Source organism: Archocentrus centrarchus, chromosome 12 (genome assembly GCF_007364275.1).
Source record: "Archocentrus centrarchus isolate MPI-CPG fArcCen1 chromosome 12, fArcCen1, whole genome shotgun sequence".
NCBI classification, from domain to species: Eukaryota; Metazoa; Chordata; class Actinopteri; order Cichliformes; family Cichlidae; genus Archocentrus; species Archocentrus centrarchus.
This window is the reverse complement of record NC_044357.1, coordinates 11,569,102-11,593,588: the sequence shown is the minus strand read 5'-3', so window position 1 is coordinate 11,593,588 and position 24,487 is coordinate 11,569,102. Positions and strand designations below refer to the sequence as shown.

The 24,487-nt window shown below is 39.1% G+C and overlaps 1 protein-coding gene across 2 annotated transcripts; it reads left to right on the top strand.

Moving 5' to 3' along the window:
- Positions 1-4,499: 4,499 nt before the first annotated feature.
- On the top strand, positions 4,500-24,080 carry tbx5a (T-box transcription factor 5a). Of its 2 annotated transcripts, none has more exons than XM_030742648.1 (9): positions 4,500-4,896; positions 5,589-5,760; positions 6,604-6,698; positions 8,109-8,228; positions 8,926-9,073; positions 14,653-14,805; positions 17,777-17,868; positions 19,322-19,554; positions 20,871-24,080. In XM_030742648.1, the coding sequence occupies exons 2-9, from the start codon at positions 5,617-5,619 to the stop codon at positions 21,461-21,463; spliced, it is 1,578 nt and encodes a 525-aa protein (XP_030598508.1). In that variant the 5' UTR covers positions 4,500-4,896; positions 5,589-5,616; the 3' UTR covers positions 21,464-24,080. The 2 variants fall into 2 exon arrangements, with proteins under 2 accessions (XP_030598508.1, XP_030598507.1); XM_030742647.1 differs by having other exon boundaries at positions 4,883-4,896; positions 5,592-5,760.
- Positions 24,081-24,487: the final 407 nt, after the last annotated feature.

Below are 24,487 nucleotides of genomic sequence, written 5' to 3'. Positions count from 1 at the left end.
TTTCATGCTCCAATTTGCTCGGAATAAACAAACAGCTGAGTGAGGAGGGTTACTAAATCTGAGAGGTGATATTGCGTTGTTCATGTTTGGTCACAAATTGCTCATAAAAGCCACTTTGTGCGTGTGTGAGGCCTGTTAAATCTGCAGATAGGGAAGCTTGTATAAACTTATGTGTTGATATTCTAACTGAACGTGAAATAGCGCGTGTGTCAGCAGATTCATCATTGTGTAATTACATCTAAACTACTGCTCCGTTAGCACTTGGAAAAGATCGAGTCTAAAACATGAAAACTCTGCAACTTTTGTTTCCCTCCTGTCCCTCTTCCCACTCTCCTCTCCTCCTGGCTCAGCCTCATGATAGCCAAACTGTGGATGGGTTTTCAGCCACAAACCTCACAGATGGTTTTTGGTGCTGTGCATCTGGGCAGCTCTTTTCCGTGATTCAGGAGTTCCTGGTTGGACTAGTGGTTAGCCACACCAGCTCTTTCACCTGCCTGTCTGCCTAAATGGCTCTAAACAAGTGGCAACATCAGATCACACACTCAGCAACTTTGGACAGTCTGAAGTGTGTGTGTGTGTGTGTGTGTGTGTGTGTGTGTGTGTGTGTGTGTGTGTGTGTGTGTGTGTGTGTGTGTGTGTGTGTGTGTGTGTGTGTGTAAGTCTAATTTTTTGGCACTCTGTCGTTTACACCTGGAAAAGTGGGATTTGTAGTTTTTAAAGAGTTTTTTTTTGTTTTGTTTTGGGGTTTTTTACTGCGCGCACTTCGCTTGGTCGCCGGCAGTGTAATAATTTTCTTTAAGATATAATGTTAAAGGTCTTTATGGACTCTAAAACGTCCGCATTTAGAGTCTACAAGAAGGGTAGTGCCAGCATTTAGATGGCATTGGTCGGTATATTGTTGCTTGCATTTCTTTCAAGCTATATTAAGAGTTTATGTTTCAGAGTAAATACTAATTAGCCAGCATGGTCACGCAGAACGCTGAGATATATTTCTTTAGAAGTAAGCAGAGGCTTGTTTTTTTTAGTTTTATAGTATCCACTAACAAGCTTTGGGAGTAGCTCAAAAGATCCTCTGTCCTGTATTATCATTAGCTGTTATACTTTCACCGTTTGTTTGTGTTTCTCTTGGTGAATAATACTTTTATCTTCCTCTTCTTTTCAGGTGTTTTCTTTTCAGGTCGTGCTTAAAAAAGTACACATGCAATTTCAGTCTTATTAAATTCATTGCAGCAATTTAGAGTTTTGAATTCACTAAGTTTATTTTAAAGTGACGATTAGGCTCTCTAAATAATGCGGGTTGCTAATTGGAATATTTTGGTCCATATGCATTTAATATGCAGCGTTTGTCTAAATTGTCGGATGAGTAAGAAAATGTTGCACATTTCATAATGTAAGTAAATAAGTGCCTTTTATTTAGCACATTTACAACCAGACTTCTTTACAGTAATAAATAAAAACTATTAGTTTTGCAATTAGTTTGTGGTTAACTCTTCAGTGGTTAACAAGAAACTCTAAACTCGCCTTTTATCAGATCTCAAGCTGAGCCATTTTACCAAACTAACCAATATGGTTGAAAGTGACATTCTTATTCTCAATTCTGCTAATATGCTCACATTTACTACAATATTAATGCAACAATATGATTTTTTATGTTATTTTAAACGAAATAATACAAAACAAATTATTTAATTTATTTATTTGATGTTAATAAATTGTATCATTTTAAGGACTGCTTTTTCCTTAAACTATTTTGTGTAAGCAGCGTGGGGGCTTAGGCTGTTTTATTTGTGCAGAAAGTCACGACCAGCCGGACTTTAACTCATGTGAGAGGCTATTTTTAAAAAGACAAGCGAGTTTTCCTTTATTCTGGGTGTTAGTGAGTGGGATACGAATAAATGAAGACTGTTTAAACACATTCGAAAACATTCAGCCTAATTTTTATTTCTGTAGGCTAAAAAAAAAAACCTTTACATCTGCGTTGTTGTTTGACAGCGCTGCTTTGAACTTAAAAGTCACGTTTTGCTTGCTTTGCTGACCAATTAGTTATTGAATCGATTACCAGGTGCTCACCGGTCCTTCCGGGAACGAGTTTTACTGTTTCAGAAGGAACCTAAAACGTGAGAGAACAACTTTTCTTTCCCTTCTCTTTCACAAAGACTTTAATTTCGCATCTTATTTGCCTGCAGCTCCAGCGTGAGTACCTGTTATTTCAGATGAGCGCCCATGAAAAAACTACAGAGTACTTTTTACAGGATGAAATGAATACATTAACACTGCTGAGTTGCATACCTGAAGACTGAACTTTTATTTCTAATTTCTTTAAGGAATTTTAAGGATAGCAACAGCACGTAGAGTTCACACAACGTTTCACCGTGGAAGAGGCCAATAATTCATTTCTCTATTATTATAATTTATTATTTTTATTTTTTTACTTTGTTTTTAGTTACTTCACTCTGCTCACATGTGGTTTGGAACCCCCTGGTATTTTGCAGAGTATCTCTTCTGTTTGACGGTTGAATAAATTGCCCTCTTTAACATTTATCTTTTATGCAGTAACGCTGCACAATAGTCCTATTTGCACTGACAACAGTGTCAGTGTGTAATATAAAACTGCTATAAAGTATACAGGACACAGCCGCCTGGTTGTCAGTTCTGTCTGTAGCTGTTTGTGTGCACACCCGCTGCGTAAAGGACACTTATACCTTTCGACTCAGCAAATAATTTCAACTTTAGGGGAAAATGTGCGAGAGCTTCCCAGAATATATATATATATATATATATATATATATATATATATATATATATATATATATATATATATATATATATATATATATATATATATATATATATATATATTTTATATTCGTTTTCTCTACTGCAGTTGTTTCTTTAAAATGCAAACACTTGGCCCAACCCATCTGAAGAAAGCCTAGCTTCACAAAACGTACCCAGATATTCAAATCTGAAAACTGGAAATTATTATTAACACCCCCCACCCCCACCCCCCACACACCCAGTCCCAAGGAAAATGTTACACAATAACTACGACACAGGGTTACGTACCAAAAATATATATCTTTTTAATTTTATCTTAAGACAAAGACTTACCAAATCTGTCACTTTCTACGAAAATTCAAATAAATAAATCAAAATAAGGGAAGGTGAACTCTGTAGGTCTACGTTCCACCTTTTATAACAAAATCAGGTTAATGATGTTTATGGGTTCCAAGAAATATCGCTCCAAAAGCCTCTGTGATAACTGCTAAAGTAGTGCAAATACTGACAACTTTTTATGGCAATAGCTCCAGCGGTCTCCGTGTAAAACACTGACTGGTGGGGAAAGTCACCCTGGGGGCGACTACGTAATGAGATATCAGCCTAAAATGCAAATGAGACATTTAAGTGGGCACACTGCAAAAAATGACGAGTTTGGCAAGTTGTAGGTTGTCATACTGCTCCCGTGTTTCTCTGAAATTAAGTGTTGTCCTTTAAGGCCGAGTTAAATCCGATGATCCGATAATATTCGCAGAAAAACTTCCTGCGCTAAATTCATAGTTAAAAGTTACTATTTCGGCAGTGCAAGTTTATGATGTTCTTGCAAAAGTCAAGATAAAGTCAGACAAATACGCCTGAGCGGTGATGTACGGATGTACTGTGTTGTATATGCATGGAGCTTTACAGTTGGATCCAATTCAGAAAAAAAAATCTGCTGCTTTTTGTGATCTGCACTGCTGGAATCTGCGCGTAACCCGCTGCGGTGTGCACGGTAAACCTGTGTGCAGCCAAGGGCCTAAAGATAGACTTCCTCAAGTCCAACACACACACACAAACACACACACACACGCACACGCACACACACACGGATGAATGCATTCCAAATGTAGATTTATTTATTTTATTTTTATTCATTTATTTATTTTGCTTCAGCTCTACGAACCCAGTTTTGTTCTGTTCCTTGTTCTTGTTAGATAAATAGTTGTGTAGTAAAACAATGGTTTGAAAAAATTGGGTGACAATTCGCTCCTTCAGTTGATATTGCTAATTGCCCAGACACCAGTCCAAGTAAAGACAAAACATAGCCTCTAATCCTTTTATTAATGAACTGTAATAATAAACAAAGGCAACCTGTTGGTCTATATCTGATTCACGCATGACTGAGTGATCCGCTTGATGAACTTGATTCTATTGTGTGAAAGCTACGACTCCGGAGAAGAAGAGGTTTTCGCTTAAAGGCGCACGAACTATCAATATCAAATGAATTAGAGACTGGGATCATGAAGAGGTTTGGAGGGGATAAATAAGAAGAACTGGGGTGGGGACCAGTAGGAATTATTGCTGGGGATATAAACCAATGCAATTTCTGCAAAGGCAACACCCCCCCTACCCATCCTCCTCCCTCATAGCCCCACACCAGCACTTCTACGTAGCGGACTCAGTTTCCGCTTCGCACGGTTGGTCATTGATGCGCAGTGAATGGCTGGAGAGGGAGCGCGCACGAAAGAGAGGGAGACGTAGAACTGACACACCAGAGGCTGGAAGAGAGAGGAGGGAAGGAGGAGGTGACGGACCTGCTCCACTGGGAATAGGCTACAGCTTACTGCTAAGTGCCATCGGCACAGTAGACTCACAAAACGTACTTGCACTGTAAAATGCACAATAAGGCACCGTGCAGCGCCTGATAGCTCTCACCGAGCTCCGCGAGGATCTGCGTGGTTTGACTCCGCTTGTAGGAACTAAGGGAAAGGGGGAAAGGGATTCATGGGGAGTTTGTGCAGCTTCATCGAGTAAAACGCCTGGATTATCCGATTTTGGACGTGGCACTGGACGTTTTAAAAGCGAGACAGCGTTTCTCTGTTGGGCCAGCTGTAGCGTGCGACGTGTTTTTGTTTTTAGGTAAGCTGATCCTGATCCGAAGCGACTGCGTGTGCCCGCTGTGACTGCATTTCATAACGCGTCAGCATCGTAGTAAAAGTTACACCAAGCTGCAGGAGTCGCAGCTCTCTGCAGAAGTGACACCGTCTGAATGCAGATGATTGTGTTTTGCTTTTTTTCTGTGCTTTATTTTGCTGTGGTCATCGCATCACATGTCAATAAAGCTCATGTTTTTTTTTTAGTTTGGGGGACATGAAGGGGAAATACTGTTTCCTAAGCGGGAGGGCCTGCTTCAGTGTGCCGCATCATTCTCGCAATAAAAGTCCTCATAGTTGTAATGTTGTAAATTCTGAAGTTATTCTCCTTCGAATAACATCTGCTGACTGAAATAGATTTGTAGCAAAGGTGATGCACTGGGTTTATTGTTAGCAGTATTATTCTAGCCTCTGATATTAAACTGCTTCCAAATGAAGTTTTTAACATATTAATATGTCATGATTTCATTTCTGAGCAGACCTGTCGCCTGCGAAAAGGTGTTTTCTTTTTTCATTTGAAAAAATAATAATAACTGTGGAGACACAGTGCAAATGAATCGTATTTGTGTCTGCAAGTTTATGTTAAGATAATGCAATGAAAGTCGGTCTTCAGTCATTCAGTTAGTAGAGAAGGTCGAGGTCCACACACACACTGACATCTCTGTTTCCGTCTCCCAGCAGCGACGTAGTTTTCGGAGCTCCGGTCATGGCGGACCAAGAGGAGACTTTTGTCCTCCAAAACTCACCAGGTGGCTCGGATTCCAGGGAATTACAGAGTGAAAATAAATCAGAGAAGCAGAACGGGACCTCAAGCAAATCCCCGTCATCACAGACAACATACATTCAGCAGGTCAGTGCCGGCGTGTAGGCCTCACTCTCACCGCTTCAGACTGCAAGCCGCTGACTTCGGGGGTCACTTTTACCAATTTGCTAGGGGGGGAAAAAACAGTCTACAAAATTTTCCCCATGCAGAAGCAGGTAGATACCTTGTTGTTATGGCGTTAAAATGTAAACAATGACTTAAAGGTCATGTCTGCATAGTGGATGGAGCAATTCTACTAATTTGGATTTTTCCAACGTGTAAATTTAGTCTGTATGGAGATAGAAATATGATTGGATCTGATATTTAGAGCATTAGTGACGTTATTTCCCATAAAATGACTTCAGAAAATGTATTTGTGAAACGAAACAACTTCAGTAAAATCTCAGCAAATTTGCAGTTTCTGTTAGATGAGAGCATGACTGCGTTAGTTTACGTTCGTGCAAATGCAGCATTGCAATTAATTCTGTGCGGGTTTGTGTTAATTGTCACTCACGAGCTCTGAACATAGAAAATATTGTTTGCAGTTTCGATTTGCATGCCAAGGGCGCAGCAAGTTTAAGACTAGAGTATTATGGCTTATCTTAAATTGCTAATTCACAACCATAGCGTGCCCTGCATTATTTATAGCTTAGCTTTGGGCGTACAACAACTCAGTTGTCCAAAATATTTGCATGCTGTTTGAAACTTACAAAAGAAATAATGTTGTAATCAAACACTGGCGTTTATAATTATGTCAGCTGAAATTAGATATTTTTTGACAGCCTTTGAGCTCAGAAGGCCTTAAAAGCGTGTGGACCTGTGCATGACACCTCTGCCCACAGTGCAACTTTTCCAGGAGCCATACGCACTAAATTGTGTTTTATTTCGAAGGGAATGGAGGGAATTAAGGTCTACCTGCACGAAAGGGAACTATGGATGAAGTTTCACGAGGTGGGAACGGAGATGATCATAACCAAAGCGGGACGGTAGGAGCGTTATTATTGTTATTATCATGATTAGAAAGAGTTCAGCAGAACTAATGGGTTCATTGACTGTGTGTCTGCTTCTTGATAAGGCTTTTAGTTTATACGCATTTTTATCCGGGCCGGTTTTCGAGCTTAAATATAAACTATAAGCCAGACTGGAATTTTCTCGTGTCGGGATCTGGAAACATACGGTGCGCAGAACCACAGAGAAAACACAAACGCATCTGGTGGACGCTTTAGTGTTCTGCAACACTGCCGGGCCACATTTTAGTCTGGGTGGCCTTGTTAGGAAATGCAAGACCGCGGGTCAGCCCGGCCGTGAGAGCAAACGTGCAAAACGCGCCCTCTTGAGTAAAATGTTACCGATTGTTTCTTTGCTGTCAAATGAATAAAGATATTTCGGAGCAGGTCTGCCATTTGCGACGTTTTCCCTGTATCTGCTGCAGGTGTGTGTATAATTGCATGCAGGCACTTCTTGTGATCCAACACGTGCGCGACAACATGTTGCGCAGGGACTGCGTGTGTGAACGTGCCCTGCTGTCAGCTCCGCAGTCGCCCTCAGACTGTATCCTGTCAAATCAGCTCATGTTGGTTGAGTGTGAACTTTCATATATGCCCGATGACTCTTTATGTCCAATAGCCTTGGAGGACACATGTAAAAGCTGTTATAAATGAGGAATATTTATAACTGAACATAGCTACATTTCGATGTGCTCTCCAGCGCGGGCAGAAGGCAGTTGTTTTCTCACAGCTGCAAAAAGTCTCCATTATATTCCCGTCAATCATTTCACTCCTGTTTTTGGCAAGAGATGATATTACACAGCATCCATCCTCGTCCGTTAGCCCTTCCCTTTGACTCGTGGGACAACTTAGGCTTACTCCCCGTCTGTGTATGTGTGTGTTTTCTGCAATGTGACAGCTACCAAATATCCAGATGATTTACTAGAGGGATCTTGAAAAAAAAAAAAAAAAAAAGGCCTGGAACATATTGAAAAACATTTTATAATGGCCCCTCTCAGATCCAACGCCCTGCCTTGAAAGTAAGATTTTCCTTTCCAAACCAAACAAGGGTATTTCTATTTAAAATCCTCTCAAGTAACCTTCCTGTATGTAATACAGGAATATGTAATATTTACTTTTAGTTTGCACAGTAAGGAGATAATGCCACAAGCTTTATTATGAAAGCATTTTGCGTCTGATAGACGATGGTACCCGCTAAAAATAAATAAATAAAAAGAAGCAACAGCTGGATGTGAGTGTTAGTGTTTTCTTCTGATCTTTTCTCTTGTGTGTGTGTGTGTGTGTGTGTGTGTGTGTGTGTGTGTGTGTGTATGTGTGTGTGTGTGTGTGTGTGTGTGTGTGTGTGTGTGTGTGTGTGTGTGTGTGTTGCTCTTTTTTCGTCCTTTACAGGAGAATGTTCCCCAGCTTCAAAGTGAAGGTCACGGGATTAAATCCCAAAACGAAATATATTCTACTTATGGATGTGGTTCCGGCGGACGATCATCGATACAAATTCGCCGACAATAAATGGTATGAAAAAACACAACCCTGCGACGCTTCTTTGAAACTACTTGCCTTGCAAACGGATACTTTTACGCACTGACGAAAATGCGGAAAATTGTTTTTTGTTTGTTTTTTTTTTTTGTTGGTTGGAGGAGGGGGGGGGTGTCACAGCTACTCTCTCTGGAGTTCACTGCAACAAGGAATGTTATATTGTTGGTGATGGACGGGGATCGGAAGTGAGCATATTATTTCCGGGAGAATTATGAGCTGTGTATTTTCTAATAGTTGCCAAGAAATGAAGTCAGCAGGCAGAAATGTTTCTGTCTCTGTGCTGAGTTTTCGGCGTTGAATGCAGGGGGATAGACTTTCCTAAACCTACACCACTCCACGTGTGCACCGCATCAAAGTTGTCTTTCACTCGGTTATTTTTCTACCGTCGATCTCCGAGCTTTGGGCAGAAATTTCTTCCTTTAATATTGATAATCACATCGCCAGTGATGCCGCAAAGCACGCCCTAAATTTGCGCTATATGTGCCATACTATGCACCTTAACCGTCCCACTAACTGAGGGGTTTTGTTCTGTTTGTATATGTTTAATTTTTTATTCGCATTCCTTGTGCGTATTTCTGGATATTAGGGTCGACTCAGTTGCGGCCAGCAACCTTAGTCTTAGTCCAGCAAGTTTGTAAGCGTGTGACTGTGTTGCTGTGTTGCTGTGTATCAGGTCTGTGACTGGGAAAGCAGAGCCTGCCATGCCCGGGAGACTCTACGTTCACCCGGACTCTCCCGCCACGGGGGCGCACTGGATGAGGCAGCTTGTGTCCTTTCAGAAGCTGAAATTGACCAACAACCACCTGGACCCGTTCGGACACGTAGGTGCCTGCCTATCATCAATACTATTTAACCACACGTCTTTGACTCAGTGATTGCTAAACTGGTGCTGCTCTGACACCAATCCCGAGAATCCACTAAGGCCCGATGTGTTGCAAAATGGCACTTTGGATGAGTGTTTATCTGCGGGTCTCTGCGTTGCTCCAGCGAGATTATTATTATTATTATTATTATTATTATTAGTAGTAGTAGTAGTAGTAGTAGTAGTATTGACTTAGTGAAAGTAAAGATTTCAGGCAGATTTTAAATTGATTCAAGTTAATACCCCCTCCTAGTCATATTTTTTTAAAGACAAAGAGCGAGAAAGGCCATCTATTTTTTACTTAAAAATTAACATAAGTTTATCTGTTAAATGTGCATTAAAACCTAAACATAATCTTTCAGTTTTTCTTTCATTCTTGCAACAGTGGGTCCTTAACCTTATGACGCTGTACTGTAAAGACCTATTTTATTATACAGCTCCACTCAAAAGTTTGAGTGTCCAATCTTTTGACTGGTACTGTATGTAAAGTATATCCTTTGAAAAAATTATTGTTAAATCCCAGAAAGTATTTTATAGTTTTAAACTATATATATGTTTTTGTTGTTTTGTCCCTTCTTTCAGTTTTTCAGCAACATTGTAGATGTAATTGAAGTTGCAGGTGCTGTTATTGCAAAGGGAAATGTACTGGAAAATTACGTTTTTGGCATTAAACTGCTACTAAATAGTAAGTAATGAAATTCATTTTTACCATTTGTTCTAGTGCTAAATTCTGATGCTGAAAACATCACAAAATTAAATGAGAGAAATTAAAAATTCATGGTGTTGGATTAGCTGCAAATATTAAAATAATGATAATAATAATAAGCCTAATATACTTAAAACATACAAAAATCAAGAAATATAAAGGCAACCCTGACCCATATAAACTTTTGTCCAGAATAAATAACACAATTAAATACAAAGTGGAATCTCTTTAGACTACAACACATTTGTGATGGTTTTTTGTTTTTACTACTAAATATAATGACATAAAGGTTATGTACTAAAGTGTATTTGATCTTTAGAGAAATCCTTGGTTTAACAAAGGATGGGATTTCAGTTAACTCTTTTTACCCTGCCATCATTATATAATTTGATATAATATCCATATTATAATGTTTGCCATAAAAGTGTCCTGCAACATACTTTTTGTAGCACAGGTTTATTATAGCACCCCCTAGGTGCATTAGCTGTGGACCTCCTGGAAGTAAGCTTGCATGAGTAGAAGAGATCAACTGGGAACTTTTTTTAGGAAAAAGGAAAAGGGCAATTCCACCACCTACCAGCTCCTTCGCCCCTCGCAGCAATGAGGGGCTGTATGGTACCTATTTCCTAGCCTTAACTCCTCATTATTCTAAACTCACTATCTGGCCCCAGGCTTTTGTGAGTCCTGTCTTACCTAAAACAGAAAGCATAAACATCACTTACTTCATCAACAAATGGGCCTGTTGGCGGCAGGTTTTCATGAAGAAAGGTATCTTGATGGGTACATTTAGGCCTAATTAGATGTCTTGCTCTAGAAACAGAGCAGTCACACAGTTAGTTTTCTTACTAACAGGCTTAGCCATTAAAAGAAAATACAATTGTAAAGTTGGCAGAGGAAACATCAACAGCTGCTTTGTTTTCACGAGAAAACATTTAAAAGCAAGCCGTGTTTTTTTGGTTCTGCTTTTAGAGACGTTTAACTGCACAATGTTCAATTCTGTACAGATTAGAAAATATGTGGCAGATTTCTGACTGCATACTGCTAATTATTGAATGCACTGTTGCTATTATCCTATAATGGTCTATATGCTTCTGCATTCACTTATTGCATTGGTTTCAGTGTGACAATGAATCAAAGTGAAGCTGGTTTCAGCTTTCAAAGTTACCCAAGGAAAAAATGCATATGAATTTCAGCACACACACACACACACACACACAAGCCACTATCTGTCCACATGGCACCTAAAGGAATTGTTGCCTTGCCAAAGCCCAGCTGGTGAGATGAAACTGAGTCTCGGGTGGAATGTGAGCAGCATTGTAAATTTTGAGAAAAAGTGCATTTTTGATTGGTTGCAGTGGTTCCTGGCTCGCCCTCTTTCGTGCTGGGAGAGAGCACCATGGGATTCATAACTGAAACACTGGTTGCCGGCCAGAAATACACTCCATCAGCTTGTTGGTCCAGCTGGTTGAAATAACTTGTAGATGATTTAGAATTACTAGCAGCGAGACATGAGACCAAAACATATTGCTGATGCAGATTTGACCAGTTCAGGACTGGCCTAAAGCAGAAGCTTTCTTCTAGAAATGTCTGTAAAACATACACGTCAGCAGACTGTGCAGGACTGAGCTCAGCTCAGGACTGCTGGAAATGAGTGCAAAAGGATGTGGTGCCTTTGTCTTTATGCAAGGTTAATGGTGCTGTTTTTGTTTTTTGATTGTTTTATATCCTATTGAACCCTATTGTGTTAGATTGGAGCGCAACTCTGACTTATAAAACAAAACTGTAACAGCAAACTTTTTAGTGAGAATCATGAAAGAGGTAGCAGAGAAGCAGCTTTGTAAATGGTATGAAAATAACCTTGTTGATTTGCTGTTTTATTAACAGTCATGTAGAAATATTGTAAAGAATAGTGGGTTGAAATGAGCAGAAGGATCTTTTGTATACACATGGCATTTTTATGATATTTTACATATTCATCATATAGTGTTGAGGTAAACGTCCATTTTACTGTGTGTTTTATTTCATTGGTAAATGCATTGCAGTTATAGTGTAGTTAGGTAATGCATGTTAAATATGCTTGTATTGTTGAAAAGGTTTTAATTTACCATTGTAAAGAGACATTTATTAATCATAGTGTTCTGATTTTGTGAGGCAGCTAAGTACATATACTCATCAACTTTAGTTAAGTATGATTTAAAGCAGGGTTACCGTTTTGGCTGCCTATTAGGTTTTTAGTTTCCATTATATTTATTGTTCTTCATTAAACTTCCCAAATTTGTATGAAAGGTTTTATTATCATCATATTATTTTGCATATACCACATATAGCAATATCACTGGCAAGCGTCATTGTGTTGTAAGCAATTTTATTTGTAATTCAAGTATCTTAAGGTTAACACCACTGTAACTTTGCTTCAACAAATTGTAGTACTCTATTCTTTGTTATTCATATTCATTGCTAAATATTCAAATCTATTGCACAACAGTACTAGTTTGGTAGAAAACCAACAGAATTAAGTGGGGTTATTTCTGTATTTGAATTCCTGCGTAGTTTGTTTTTGTTTCATGCAGTCTGTAGTTTTTTGCTTTGATCTCCATCTAAACTCCCAGAATATTTCTCAGCGTTATTCATCTTACCCATCAGTTTGCTCCTCCGCTCGTCTCCCTGTCTTCCCACACATGTTTTGGCCAGGCGGGTGGAGTGTGAGGATCACACTGTTTATATTTGAATGGCAGTGTGCGATGAGCAATAGATGGTGGTGTACAAAGGCTGCTAATCCTGAAGCTCGGGGAAACTCTCTGATGTGGAGGAACTTGAAAGTAAAGGGCAGCAGCCCGGGACCCAAAGTGATCCCTCACTATCATTAAATGCGATCATCCAGAGGCTGACGGGGAGGGGGGACAGAGATACAGGGAACCAGGCAGGGCAATGACTGGGCCACGGAGACGAGGCATATGCTGGGGCCCCAGTGGGTGGTCTATAGCTAACCCCCCCTTGCTACCACAACCTCTCCTAATAGCACAAATGCTGGACTTTGGGAACCCACAGTTAGTGGACCATGCTATTTTTCCAGAATGAAATGTGTATTTAGATATCCATGCAACTTCTAATATCTCTTGATGACAGACATTTTTAGCCTCTTAAACCATGCAGGGTGCTGAATGACATGCTTGCATCAGTGGACTAGTTGTTGTGGTTTGTTCCTATCTTGGGCATATCTGCAAACTAACAATTAAGTCAGTAATGAATGCGTGCATGAGATAATGTGTCGCTTACCCTACTTTTTCTTTGCACTGTTTACATAGTTTTGAATGGTTGTTGGTTTTTTTTTTGTTTTGTTTTTTCATGTGCATACTGGTAAAACCGCAATATGGGAAAAATCCACTTAAATATTAAAATGTTGGCATTTAAAAACAAAATGCTGCACCTGCTTATCTAACCAAAGTGCTACTTCAAACAAATCCTGACTGATGTTTTCTGCATGGAGTCTCTTACTTCCATTAAATAGTTTGCATGTACAAGGAGCATGGTAGGCAGCTGAAACACACTTTTACTCAGCTCCTGCCCATTACAAAAACCTATTCCACCATGAAATGAGATCAAGTTCAACTGGGAATTAATAATGGATGACTATTGTATTATCTATGTAGGTCTCTATGGTTCACTTGGCTCTGAGAAAAGATTCTGGGTTATGTCTGTGTAATACTGCAAGATTCCCCCATAGGTACTGGAGGTCAGGGCAGTCCCTCGGTTCTTCTCATGCTAGCAGTGAAAGGCAGGTTAAAAAACAATTTTTCAGATAAAATATAGGGGGAATGCCTATAGGACAGAAAGGCAGGGGTAGGTCAGTGAAAAAACACTGCAAAGAAAAAAATGTCTTATGTCAGATGGATTTGATGAAAATAAAAATAAAAGTAAGTAAAAACATTTCTACAAGGTTTGTGGCCTTGACTAACTTTTTATAATACCTCAAAAGAGAGGTTTAAAACTCATTCTTTCCATTGGTAGTAGTCCTCACAAACTGGTTTAGTAAGATTAGGGGAAATATGGAAAGAGGGCATGTATATGTCAATCTCATGCATTTATCGGTGTGACTGTCATGAGAGCTGCGGCTTGACTGTAACTTGGTAAATCAGTCTCAGTGCACTAATAATTGCATGAAGCAATAATGTTATATAATAAGTTTTTAATAAGGGGGAGTAGAACAATTTAAATCTTTATTCTATTTAAAATAGAAGAAATATTTATGTGACTATGCTGTGAAAATATGAATGCACATGACCCAATTTTATTTCAAATATCTATAAAAAAAAATTAAAAAAAAGGTAAAACTAAAACTTTCATTACAATTTGAAGTGCAGTAAAAGTTATACTTTGGCCAAACAATTATTTTTCAGAAACCGGAGCTCAGCTGAGACTTTTTGCGAGAAAATGTATTCCATTAGTAAGTAGTCAGGCCCTAACTGCCTGAATTTATAAAACTATTCTCATAAAATCAACTTTATGCGTTGAATGACTAACCTCCTTTTATTTTGGGGAAGTATGCACGACAGTGCATTAGTGAAGAAAGTCCTGAACTTTTGCAGACTGGCCTATCAGCCTGTAGGCTTTATACCAGCTTGTTGCTCATGCCTAAAAATTACTGAGGCCTTGAAAAAAGAAATGTTTTTTAAAGCATTAAAAATAGAGTTGGGTGCTTTTCCACTAAAGGAAATTCTTATTCTTAAATGACTCAAAAACGGGACTGGTAGGGTTTATCTCGTTTTGTTTTATTTTATTTTTAGAAGTGGTGTCAAATATGTGTCAGTAACGCTACTTTTTCTTTATTCTAGATCATCCTAAATTCCATGCACAAGTACCAACCGAGGATTCACATTGTGAAAGCGGATGAAAATAATGGTTTTGGCTCCAAAAACACGGCCTTCTGCACTCACGTCTTCCCGGAAACGGCTTTCATTGCGGTTACATCCTATCAGAACCATAAGGTAAATCCTCGGGGTAGTTTTTGGTGTTTGTTTTTGTGAAATAGGCGATTTTAAGTTTACGGTGTATTTTATGGGGGTGGTTTAATTCCACAATGTCTCAAACGGAGAGAGAAAAATCTGATGTACAAACAGAACCTGTTGTTGAGAGCCTGTTGCGCTCTCAAAATGCTGCCGGTGCGAATGCAGAAATGTGCAATTTCTCACTGAAGCTATTTTTTAAAAACTATGATTTCACACAAAAAAATATGGATTCAAATTAATTTTGGCAGTTGTCAGTGCAGCTCTTGGTCGTCTGTCTGGTTAAAGGAGAGAAAAATAGTTCTCAGAGTTTAAATTTTTTTTCACTGTCAGCTGAAAAATCGCTGATATCACATTCAGCCGCTGGCAGAAGAAGGGAAAACTTCAGATACCTGACTAGACGACGTTTGACCTTAAGCGACTTTTTTCTTTTTTTTTTTTCTTTTTTTTTTACCGACTCAAAGCACTTCGTAGAATTAGACAAGTTGCAAATAAACGGACAGAAAACTGTGGAATTACTTTATTATTAAGGGCTTTATTATAGAGCGACATAAACCCTTATTTGCCGATTCGAAATAGTTTTAATAATTACTTTTTTTTTTTTTTGGTGTTTTATTTTGAGTCTATTTCAGTGCAGTGGAGCCAGCTAAACTCGGGCACTTCTTCAGCTATACAAAGAGCCTATCGCTGCTTTATTTAAAAGCTTTCCTCAATGCGCATATACAGATGCAAAAAAAATAAAACAAAAAAAAAAGGTTGCAGCCTACAAACGTGGAATATTTAATTTGCGTGTACCCGCACAAAGGAAAATCCAGTATTAGATTTTACATATGCTATTCAAACTTCAAGTTCACTTTTCATTTGTTTTCTGAGTTTCTTTCCCTCAGTTAACGACGGAGCTTTAATTAACGTTATTGAGTTGTAAATTAAACTTCTTGCCGTGTTTTATTAGAAGCAGAAAACCTTGGAATCACCCTTGTTTTTTCACGTATTCGCAATCTGGAAACTTATAACATGAGATTAGAATTGAAGCTCTGATTTCTTGCGCCGCACAGCCTCGTAGTCTTTTTTTTAGTTGCTCTTGCGTGTTAAGACGTGTGAAAGAAGCAGAAATAAATTTAAAAAAATTCACTATTTACTCTGTCCACATTTCTTGACGGGGGTAGAGGGTGGGGGATCTTGGGAATACAAATATCTGCAAACAGCATATGTTTAACATCCTTTAACCATGCAGGCCTATATGTTTTTAGTTTGGGGAATATGGGAGAAAGGGGCGAAAGCTCATAATGTCCCCGTAGCCAATCCAGAGGTCTCTGAGCTTCTTGGAACAGGAAGCACAAATGACCAACATTCTGTAGAAACCATTCATTATTTTCAAGCCTGTTACTGGGGGCTGACATCGTAACTCCGGGCTAATTATTGGGGCTTTCCAGACCTGCAGAAAAAAAAAAAGTGGGGGGGTGGGGGGGTGGCATTTCGGATTTCCAGGCGTTTTTTTTTTTTTTTTTTTTAAAACCACAACTGTCTAATCAAACAGTTTTAAGTCTGCCAAAGGAGTACGTGCTGCAGGCATGTGTCCAATTCACCTGTTAGACTCTCAGCTAATGAAATGGTCAGAGTCTCTGGTTTCAGCTCTTTCCTGTCGCTGCTGTAATTAAAGCATTTTTTTTTCAAACTGGGGATTCTGAAGTGGTATGTTTTCTTAAGATTTTTTTGTCCAGTTGGAAAGATGAATTAAGACCAGCTTATATGGCTTATTTTTTTTAATAATCTCATTTGAACTACTTCACTTCATTTTGCATCTGGAAATGAGTTTATGTCGGCCTCAGTTATTTTAATGAGCATAGTTTGGACACAGCCTAGTCAAAACTGTAGTCTTTGAAGAGAATGAAATTTGACTGATTAAGTCTAGTCCCAAATTATTTTCAGACACATTTATAATCTCTGCTTTCTTTTTGTTTTGTTTTGTTTTCAATCTACTAAGTCTAATCAGAACAAAACCTTCTGCAGAATATCCTAAACTCAGAATATGTCTTTGGAACTGGTCATTTTTTTGTCTAGGACTTTTTCTGGAAGACACGCAGAGGGTGAAATAGACTCTGAACCTTTAATGCCAAACTTTTCAAATGATGAGACAATATATAAATGATCTGACAGATGGCTCGTATTAACAAGAAGCTAGCAAAGTGTCACATGAGAGATTTTACAAGGTTTGGTGAAAGTGTCAGCCAGCGTGCAGACAAACTTCCAGTCTTGTCAGAAAGCTGGAAGCACACGAGAGCTGCCAACTAATTACCTGCCAGAAATGAGAGGGATATCCCTGGATTGGGTTTAACCTCTCTGGGATCAACTTGCTGTTTATGGGTGGCTCTGAAAATAATTTCTGCCCCTGTTTGTTTGGTATTGATAGAGACATTTTTACCAAAACATAATATCATAAAATAAGTCCTATGATTTGCATCTGTCATGCATGAGCCAACTATCTCCTAAGCTAGACGTCATCTAATGTAACATCATAAATTATGCAATGAAAAATGATTTATTTAGACATGTTTTTATTGAACTATTGCACTCAGGAACTCAGCTCAGAAAATATCTTAGGTTTCTGGAAATATGATCTGTTATTTCACTCTCGGGCAGTTTTCGAACACTTACATGCATCCAAAAAAAACTTAGAGTCACGGTTTTTTTGGGTTTTTTTTTTCCAAAAATATGTTTAATATTGTCATCATAAAATCCCTGAGCTGAAGAAGACTTGTCTTGTCTGACAGTCTGGCACATAGTGAAATGTTGCATATAAATAGCTGTTATTTCGGTGCGTGTGTGCTGACTGTAATTGGGTGCTGTGCAGTGTTTTAAAATACAGCTGACAATGAAATGACATAACCAGCACAATGAATGATTCTTATTGCACAACGTATGTTACCGACACTGTGTGTGTTTGCTCTTTCAGATAACCCAGCTGAAGATTGAGAACAACCCGTTTGCAAAAGGTTTCCGTGGTAGCGATGATATGGAATTGCACCGGATGTCCAGAATGCAAAGGTAAATGGAGAAAAAAATCCAAATGCATGTTATTCGTGCCTTTTTGTTTTTTTTAATGGATCCTGGGCTCTGACATATGGAAATACCGACACGTACTAAATATTGTGAAATGAGTAGATAAATGTTACCTCAATTAGGCAGGGATTACTGACATCCTGGTCACACTGTCACTTAACGAGCCCCACTTTAATCCTTCAATCACCCAAATGCAAACCAGTCGTATGTGTTATTTTCAGTGAGTGTTATTTTCAATGATGTAAGTGTAGTTCTTGATAATCAGCCAGTTTTCATGCTGAAGACTTTTATGGCTGATCTGGCAGAACCTCTGAAACACGACTGTAACATCTCTCTTCCATTTTCTACCAGGATGTTCCAACTGCTTGTGTGTGTGTGTGTGTGTGTGTGTGTGTGTGTGTGTGTGTGTGTGTGTGTGTGTGTGTGTGTGTGTGTGTGTGTGTGTGTGTGTGTGTGTGTGTGTGTGCATTTGTGCTGAACTGGTGGTATCTCTTGGTCAGGCAGCCAAGGCACTACACGACCACATTGATCTCTCCCCTCCCTCCCTCTATTATTCAGTCCAGATGAGGAATGGAGCATGAGTCCATACTGCGTGGAAAACACTTTTTCAAAGGAGAAAATCTGGTTTTGAAAAACCCATCCCCCTTTGGGCAACCAGTTCAAACACTATGTGAATTCAAATGGAAAAAAGAAAAAAAATCCCAAATCAGACCAAACAGGAAACGCTGATTGTCTTTTCCATAATGTGTTAAAAGAATACATCCTTTGTTTAAAAAAAAAAAAAACTTTACTCTTGAATGCAGAATAATGTTCTCCATGATCAAGTACCTCAGATTAATGTCACAATTAATGTTACAGCAAAACAGAAGTCGTTTTTTTAAAAAATTGCGTGCTTGATCGAACTGGACACACGTTAAGTTACTTTAAGTAGGTGCGTTCCACAAGCTAATATAACGTTTCGAGTGAAATGCATTTCAGCTATCAAAACTTGTAAATGTATAGAAGTTGGTGAGAGTCCAAACCACACTATCAATCTTTCATGTCTTTGTCCAATCCTGCAGAGTACAGTAAGCAATGCACGTCTGCTCTTGGTTACAGTATTAAGGGGAGAGCTTATTGCGAAACCAGGTCACTTTTTCAACTGAATCTACCCCTGAAATCAAAGAACCAGAAGTAACAAAATGATCCATTGATGGATCCTGAGGATTAATAGGAGTGAAATACATCCTGGCATTTTGGACTGAATGTTTTTCCCCAGAGAAGTTTTTCTCTGTGTGTCCTAAGTGGAAGTAAATCACTGATGGTGATCTTGGTTGACTGTCTTTGAGAAATGATCTTATGATGAAATGTGCAGAATTAAAATAGTTCAGTTTTGCTGATAGCAAATTATAGTTGAAGATAATAACTAACAACTGTGATTCTTTGTGTGTGCACATAGTACCAAGGAGTATCCAGTAGTGCCTCGCAGTACAGTGCGGCAGAGAGTGGGCTCCAGCCAGAGTCCATTTAGTGGGGAGGTCCAGGGCCTGGCCACACCAAGCAGCCTGAGCTCCCAGTACTCCCAGTGTGAAAATGGTGTCACGAGCACCTCACAGGACATGCTGCCTCAGTCGGGTTCCTACCCCCTGCCTCATGAGCATGGCCAAGAGTACCACTGTATCAAGAGGAAAGGTATGAGACTCTAAAACTAGAACATATAAAACATGTCAGGTGTTTTAACTGAGACGTTTTAACATTTCATAAAAAATACCGTCTCATTTTGAATTTGATGGCAGCAACACATCTGGAAAAAGCTGTGATGGGACAACAAAATGTTGGAAATGTAAGTGGTGCTTAAAAGAAACAGCTGGAAGAACATCTAATTAGTTTAATTGGCAACAGGTCAGTAACATGATTGGGTGCAAAAAGAACATCATGGAAGGGCAGAGATTCTGAGAAGTAAAGATGGGCTGAGTTCACCAATATGCATGAAACTGCATCTACAAATTGTGGAACAATTTCGGAATAATGTTCCTCAATGTAAAATTGGAAAGACTTTGAATGTCTCATCATCTACAGTCCATAATATCATCAAAGGTCTGGAGAAATTTCTGTGCAATGGAACAAGGCCTGTGATCTTGAGGCCTTCAGGCGGCACTGCATTAGAAACAGGCATGATTCTGTCATGGAAATCAACGCATGGGCTCAGGAACAGAAATCACTGTTTGTGAACTCAGTTCACTGTACCACCCAAAGTTAAAGCTCTATCACGGAAAGAAGTAGCCAGATGTGAACATGATCCAGGAACACCACTGTCTTCTCTGAGCCAAAACTCATTTAAAATGGACTGAGGCAAAGTGGCAAACTGTTCTGTGGTCAGATGAATCCAAATTTGAAATTGTTTTTGGAAAACATGGATACTTCATTCTCTGGACTAAAGAGGAGAGAGACCTTCTGGCTTGTTATCAGTGCTCAGTTCCATAGCCTGCATCTCTCATGGTACAGGGGTGCATTAGTGCCTGTGAAACTGGCAACTTGCGCATCTGAAAAGGCACCATCAGTGCTGAAAGGTATATACAGGTTTTAGAGCAACATATGCTCCCAACCAGATGACGTCTTTTTCAGGGAAGGCCTTGCATATTTGAGCAAAGCAATGCTAAACCACATACTGCATCTATTACAAGAGCATGGCTTCATAGTAGAAGAGTCTGGGTGCTGCAGGTGCCTGCCTGCAGTCCAGAGCTTTCACCAACAGAAACCATTTGATGCATCATGAAATGAAAAATGTAACAAAGAAGACTCAGGACTCTTGAGCAGCTGGAATCCTCCATCAAACACAGCTTGTTGAAATGAGAGTAATTTCATTATTAGTAGGAAGGTGTTCAAGTACCAAAAACATTTAAAAAAACAATACTCCATTATTCCAGTGTTTGATGATAGGCTTTCACATTTAGTATTGTCCATCTCTTGATTAACACTGTTATTCACCTTTGTAATTCCACCTGCAGTGGATGATGACTGTCACTCAGGAGATCACAGCTACAAGAAAGCATATCTGGAGAGCTCGTCCAGCGAGGAGGACCATTACTACCGCCCTGTTGGCTACGCTCAGAGCCTCAGTCTCTCCGGTGGGCCCTACCGCAGTGAGTCTAGCCAGCGGCAGGCCTGTATGTATGCCAGTGCCTCACAAAGCGCTGAGCCTGTTCCCAGTTTGGAAGACATCAGCTGCAACACTTGGGCCAGTGTATCACCCTATGGTAGCTGTTCTGTCACCACCATGCAGCCCATGGATCGACTGCCCTACCAACACTTCTCTGCTCACTTCACTTCAGGGTCTCTGGTGTCCAGACTAGGTGGAGTGGGAGGCCACGCCTCTCCACAGCTGGGTGACGGCCACCATGCAGCTATGTACCAGAGCTCCATGACCCATCAGACTCTGGGCCGCCAGTGCAGTCCTGGGGCTGGGATCCAATCGCCAACAGCTGGTCTGCAGGGAAATGAGTACCTGTATACACATGGCATACCACGTACACTATCACCACACCAGTACCACTCTGTACATAGTGTAAGCATCATGCCAGAGTGGAGTGAGAACAGCTAAAAGAGTTTTTTTTTTCCCCCCTCACTCATTTAATACAAAAGAATAAAAGGAAAAACACAAAGAAGGACCAAAACAAGGCAGGGTTTAGATGAATTTATATTTATATTTTTTTAAGAGGTCTTGCTGTTCATCTTAATGAGACCAGCGTTGGTTCACAGCGGATGTCCATAGGATGGTGCTGACTAGAAGAGAAGGCATCTTATCACTTAACTTGTTGTGACAGCATGTGCACTTAAAAACAAACAAACTTCAGTAAAGAGGAGCTGGACAAGAACAGACGCAAAGACTGCTGAAGAGCAGAGAACACAGACACCGAAAAGAAGGTCAGAAATGCTTCAGATGCACGAGGTCCGCAGGTTGACTGTGTCCTCATGCAGTGGTGCTTTGTTTTGGATGTCCGCATTTTAAGTCAGACCATTAAATGTGTTTGCAACCACAAGTACAAAGCTCTTTTTTGTACTATGTCATGAATTTGTGTAAAAAAAAGCAAAAAAAAAAAAAAGGACGCTTGTTTTCTGTTATATTAGCCCAAGTTCTCTTTTTTTAATAGTTTTTGTAGTTAACAAGTTACTTTATAAAATGGCTATAACTTAAACCATGAATAAGCAAGTGTGAGCCTTTGTTGTAGCTCTTTGGTGAATTTGCTTACTCTTAAATCTGTCAGAAGGGGTTTCTTTTTTGTTTTGTTTTTTTGTTTTTGTTATTGCATACTTACATGCACTTCAAAAATGTTATATTAATTTAATGATGTGAAGCACGATAGTAAAAATGTTCATTTGTGCCCAGAATTTTCAGCCAGACACTCAAGTGCAGCGGTGTTACAACCAAGCAGTAACACCAAAAACACAATGACACTGACAATGTCGAGAAAAGAAGCGGAATCACATTTACCCTCAGGTAATGAACTAAGATTTAATCAGGTACTTTATACAATTTTGATGCACAGCACTCCAGTGTAGAGAATTCAAGAAAAGCCCTTAAAAAATCTTTGCATCCACACTGCCCAGTGCCATATATTCACACTAACAGTACAAACCGCACTCACAAATGTATCAACATTATACTGCCCTGTTTTTCCCATGCAGCATGATGGGGCAGAAAAAACTAGCAAAATAAAGAATAATGATAAGTAAACCAAAATGACTATCTGAACTTAAAGCTCTTCTATCTACATTCTGTATCAATATCCACTAATAGATATACATTTTTGTTAAGGATAAATGATGGCTATTTAAGGGAATTATCAGTTATCAGGTGACCCCAAATGCAACCCCATGTAAATATTGCTCACAGGATCATTTTTCAGTCATGCTGTGCATTTGTGGCCTTTTTGTGGAGTTCTTCTTGCCCCAAACTCATGAATACATAACCTCACAACAAAAGAATGGGATACTTTCTCCTTCGAATGTGTTACTGGAATAGTAATATCATTACTGATACAATTAAAATGTTCCTCTGGACCTGCACACTGTTATAACTGCGCAGATTTTATTTGCAGCTTTCAGTAAAATTGATTTTAGTTATAACCCCTATTTCAGACAATAGGGCTGACAGTCTACTATCAAGAAAGAATGTGCAAAGCCTCTTTTCTGTACTCCAATCACACAATATTAAAGTGGAAGTCATTCCACTAGGAAAAAAAATGCAAAAGCATAAAAACCTTAATTGTGTTCGTGTGTCTTCTATATGTCAAAACATACTTTTTTACTTTCATTTGCATTTTCAAGAAAAAGAAAAATGTTTCTCCCATCAAGTTACCCATTTGCTACCTTACACTCAAGAATGGCTCATTCTTTAGCACTTTGTCATGCTGCCAAACTCTTGCCGCAGCTCATGTGGAGCGTACACGTGGGAAAAAAAGTGCTCATTATTTATTTGGATTGTAGAACAGTTACTTTGAGTAAGTAACAGTATACAGAAAATTAGATCAGTTGATGGTAAACTGCTGTGCCTCATTCACATCAGAATTACTTTAATATGTGGAAATGTACTGCAGTAAGTACTGTAACATCAGAAAACCATCAAGTTGCCTGTTCTCCACCTTCCTGACATAAAAGCCCTGCAATTTTGAAAGAATATTTTTGTTTGTTTCAAATTTTGATTGTGTGTTTTATGCACAGTCGGGCACATTTATCTGGTACCCGGTGAATATGTGCGCTCGCTAATGTTTTGTATTAATCCTCAACGTGGCACTTCTATGACAATCACACAGGTAAAGTAGCAGTTAGACATCAAATGGAATGTAAATCTGAGAATGCAGACAAAATTTACTTGATTTCATTACAAAGCAAATGTCAGTTTCATCATACAAACGAGTGTATGTTAGAGGTCTGTTTCACATGTGGACAAAGGCTAATTTTTAAATTCTTGTAGTCAATAGAATGTTATTTGTCAATAGTATTTATTTAACAACTATGTAAATCAGCTTGCTCCTGCATGTATCAAAGATAAATGGTTCAATTTCTTTTTATAGCCGGCTTTTTATGATTGTATAGGATTTTCTAATCATACTTCTATAGGAAACGGAAGATTACTATACAGCTGTCAAAAAGTATCAAACCAAGAATGAAAACATGAAAATGTGGATATCTTTGTAAATAAACATGTACATAACAGAATACCTGCAATAAATTAAAAAAAAAATGAGAATGTTGCTTAATTGTGTTTCTATTAATTGGTTGTTGTTGTTTTTTTCCCACTGGCCACTTTATTAGGTACAAATTACTAGTACTGGGTTAGACATGCTTTTGCCTTCAAAACTGAAGTCTTTGTTAATTCAACAAGGTGCTCAGAGATGTTGGTCCATATTGACACAACAGCATCACACAGATGCTGCAGATTTGTCAGCTGCACATCCATGTTGTGAGTCACTACATCCCAAAAGTGCCCTATTGGATTGCGATCTGGTGACTGTGGAGGACATTTGAGTACAGTGAACTCATTGTCATGTTCCAGAAAGCACTTTGAGATTATCTGAGTTTTGTGACATGGCACCTTATCCTTCTGGAAGGCTGTGGTGTTTAA